The sequence below is a fragment of the Frankliniella occidentalis genome, unplaced genomic scaffold (genome assembly GCF_000697945.3).
Source record: "Frankliniella occidentalis isolate FOCC.00 unplaced genomic scaffold, Focc_3.1 Scaffold68, whole genome shotgun sequence".
In the NCBI taxonomy this organism is placed as follows: domain Eukaryota; kingdom Metazoa; phylum Arthropoda; class Insecta; order Thysanoptera; family Thripidae; genus Frankliniella; species Frankliniella occidentalis.
The window spans coordinates 32,781-36,308 of NW_026267198.1; the positions used below are offsets into that span (position 1 = coordinate 32,781).

Genomic DNA, 3,528 nt, shown 5'->3' on the forward strand with positions numbered 1-3,528 from the left:
ACGTACTCCTACGTTATTTGTTGCGGGGAGTGTTAGAATAGTGTGGACTTTCTCGGCTTGTAATGCCCGGTAATACCTAGTAATACCCTGTAATACCCTGTAATACCTTGTAATTCCTGGTAATACCCTGTAATACCTGGTAATACTCTGTAATACCCGGTAATACCTTGTAATAAGCGTAATACGCGTAATACGGAGTAGTCTGTACACGAAAATGCCGAGATAAAACCCCCTCGCATAATATGAACATTCACATTTGGTTCAGGACGTGCCATATTCGAAATACGGAGGTCTGTTACACACTGCCCCACCCTCCCTTATGATATATTTTTGAAGACATGAAAACTCTAGGTGATTTGGACGGTTTTGGCACAGACGTTTACCTGCTCTAAATCTCCTTGGTCAGTAGAGTAATGCCAACGTTTTAAAACATGCTCTGTTGTAAATGTATTATGAGTCCCAAACATTGACGAATAAAAAGATGGTGCCCCGTCCTGATCAGGTTGAACCATGATTGCAAGATAAAGCATTCCGGTAAAGCTGAAATGCAGAAGAATTCGGGGAAGAAGAAAACGGAAGTCACCATGTTAAAGCATAGCGATTTCCGTTTTCTCCTTCCCCGCATTCTTTCAGCTTTACCGAAATGCTTTATTGCATAGGCAGATGATGATGGCATGACTTTTTCAAAGTGTATTGCAATTGCAATCAAGACAGCTGAAGAGGCAGGGAATGAGTTTGTTACAGGACACTAATGTCAGCAAGTGTGCCTGCATATATCAACCTTGACCTGCGGCGCTGACACCCGAGTCGAGTCGCAGGAAAATGCACGCCAAGAGGCACACGAGACCTCCATATCCTCCAGCTCGGCGATCATGCGCGCCGGCTCCTGCCGCAGCCGCTCAAGGTCGGACGCCACCTGATCACAATCGGCCACTGGTTGGGCACACACGGCATCTTGCTCCACTTTGCAGGGATCGGGCCGAAGATAAGCGTACGATTGGCGGCACTGCGTGCAAGACGGGGGTCTTTGACGGCAGGTGCGGCACTCCTCGTCTAAGGGGGAACTGTACCGTATTACCTCAAAACAGAATTTGTTTGTGTAACAGTTACTTGAACCGTTATGTTGCAGCCTTCCTCGTCAAGGGACACTTTTTACTGCTCATATCAAGGCTATATTGCTAGTAAACCTCACTACAATTTTTTTAACGGTATTACAGAAATGTCTTATGTGGCAACATCAACATCTACACCGAGCTGTGGTCAGGCATCTTTAATAATATACTAAGCATTGAGTACCAAGACTGCAGGAAAGACGCACAGGTGCTCATATTTAGAGCGGCACTCTTTCGAAAAAGAGAAAGGGTCTGTGGTTTCCGAGCGCGCGCGATGACAGTAAGGAGTAGTAATCTGGAAAATGAAGCGAATCATTAGTCACTGGCCTCAATCGCATAAACGAATAAACATATGCGGAACGTGATGCCAAAAGATATTCTAGGGAATAACAGGCTATCCGAATGATAACAAAGCGTCTTTAACATAACGTTCCTTCCAATCGTCTCTCGTAAGTTATAACTTTTAACAGTCACCTGTCGTTGTCTTCACTTCACTAGAGCCCTGCAAAGAGCGAGCTTAATGACTACCCCGAACCACCTCTCGCCTTTCGAAGAAGGGGTGTAGCTCGCGTAGTTTGCTCGATGCAAGGCTCTACACCTCACCCTTTATCCCGGTCGAGTGGACTCTCGCCGCAAGCAGCGTAGCCTGCATCTGCCAGTGCCTCCGTGGCCTCCTCGAGCCGCTGGCCGCCCAGACACAGGATGTAGAAGATGAAGACGTACGGCACGGAAGGCAGGCAGAAGCTGTCGAAAGCTCCGCGAGCCACAAGCACCGTAGACACGCCGGGGACAAACAGGAACCCCACGGTCAGCGCGCTGCAGGGAAACTCAAGTACGGTGCGGGCCTCCCCTATGAGCGCGCTAAGGGCAGCATGGCGGCGAGCAGCCTGCGGAAGAATTGCCCACCAGAGAGCTCCGTAACTAATACCATACGATCGAATGTTAGTTACTATAAAACGTCTAAACGTAACAACGTGGAAAAACACTGTTCACATTAGTTGAGGGTGTATGAACAACATACTTTGCAAATATTAACTAAAAAATATATCGTGAATTGACGATATTTTTGACAGTGATTCTTATATTTAAGGAAAAGTTAAGCTTTTCTGGTTTCGACCCGTGGCACTGTAAATCATGAGCATGAAATTGCTGTGACGTTACATTCAGTAAGGGAACTGAACCTAACCTATTTCGGATCAGCCCCTAATTCTGGTCAGTAAGGCATACACTCTCTCGCTTCCTTCCTAAAATGGATCAGTTTTATTTTTTTTGTGAAGAGGTTTGTCGTTTTCTACCAGAAAATACCATTGCCTTATCCTGGTGCGGCCCGAGCGACCTGCGCGGCCGATTTGAACATTAAAATTCATCGTTTGAGGTGGGAGAATGTTATGCTTTGGTCAAATTGATATTGCTCGGTATGTACGCATAAATTCTCGTCTTTAGTTTAATGCCCAGAGAACAAGTTTCGAACGTGGATTCGATCTAATATTACGTCAGGCTAAAACGCGGGTAGCGGTCCAAACTAACAACTGCTTAGGTCGAGCTTTCCGAGCAGCTTCGATGGTAATAGGGGGAACTGTTTTGGTGCTCATGATAACTTTGTTATGCTACGGAATATTTGAAAGGGTTGCTTTGAAGCTAAATAACACATACAGAACTGTGGCTTCATATCTCGGCCGGCCACAAAACGGAAATGAAGGCGGCTGTGCGAGTGGCCATACCCTAACACAATCTTGCTCTCTCGCAATAGACATTCCAGCTGGTCGAGAATATAACGTTTACTCGTCTTTTTCACTTAATCTACTTAAAAACTACCGCCGCGTGTGTTTTAAGTCGATTTTTTAATTGTTAGGGTAGGTGATACAGTTATGGGACGGGGTACAGTTATTGGACGCTTCGCACTGCGAGCGCCACTGTAGACAAACCGCGCGATGCAGACAAACCGACCGAAGCGCGTTCGGTGGGTGGGTTCTTGAACTATCATCTACCGCTGTCACCGCTCCGGCAGCCTCACTCACAACGGAGCAGTAGCGAGCGGCGGAAACATCTGCTCGGTGAGCCGACAGAGAGGTGAGTTTCTTAGCGGCGCCAGCAAGGGAAAGGGTTTATAAAATCTACTTTTTATAGCGATTATCGATCGAATCCGTAAATTCCGTTCATGGTTTGGTACTGAGGAGAGTCCATTGTTAAAGATGGCTGTGTCGTTGGCTCTGATTTGGTTGTCAGTCTCAGTAAAAGGGGGGTGTCCAATAACTGGTGCACGAAATGTCACTGCGACAGTTATTGGACGGCAGTCGTTTTTGAAGCGTATTACATGTTCTATTGGCTTTGGATCATGTCTACCATGATTTTACGGATGTCGGACGTAAACACTGAGCAACACGGAAGTGAGAAAGGTTGGGGAAGCCGGGGGGGG

The 3,528-nt window shown here is 46.7% G+C and overlaps 1 protein-coding gene across 1 annotated transcript in view; it reads right to left on the bottom strand.

The window, feature by feature from the left end:
• Positions 1-774: 774 nt before the first annotated feature.
• The window catches only part of LOC113210343 (uncharacterized), a 28,004-nt gene continuing 25,250 nt past the window's right edge, over positions 775-3,528 (bottom strand). The window contains exons 5-6 of the mRNA XM_026428299.2: positions 1,716-1,999; positions 775-1,407 (exon numbers count right to left, since the gene is read on the bottom strand). Coding sequence (XP_026284084.1) covers positions 1,245-1,407; positions 1,716-1,999 — 447 coding nt within the window. The 3' untranslated portion in view covers positions 775-1,244. The remainder of the gene's footprint in view (positions 1,408-1,715; positions 2,000-3,528) is intronic.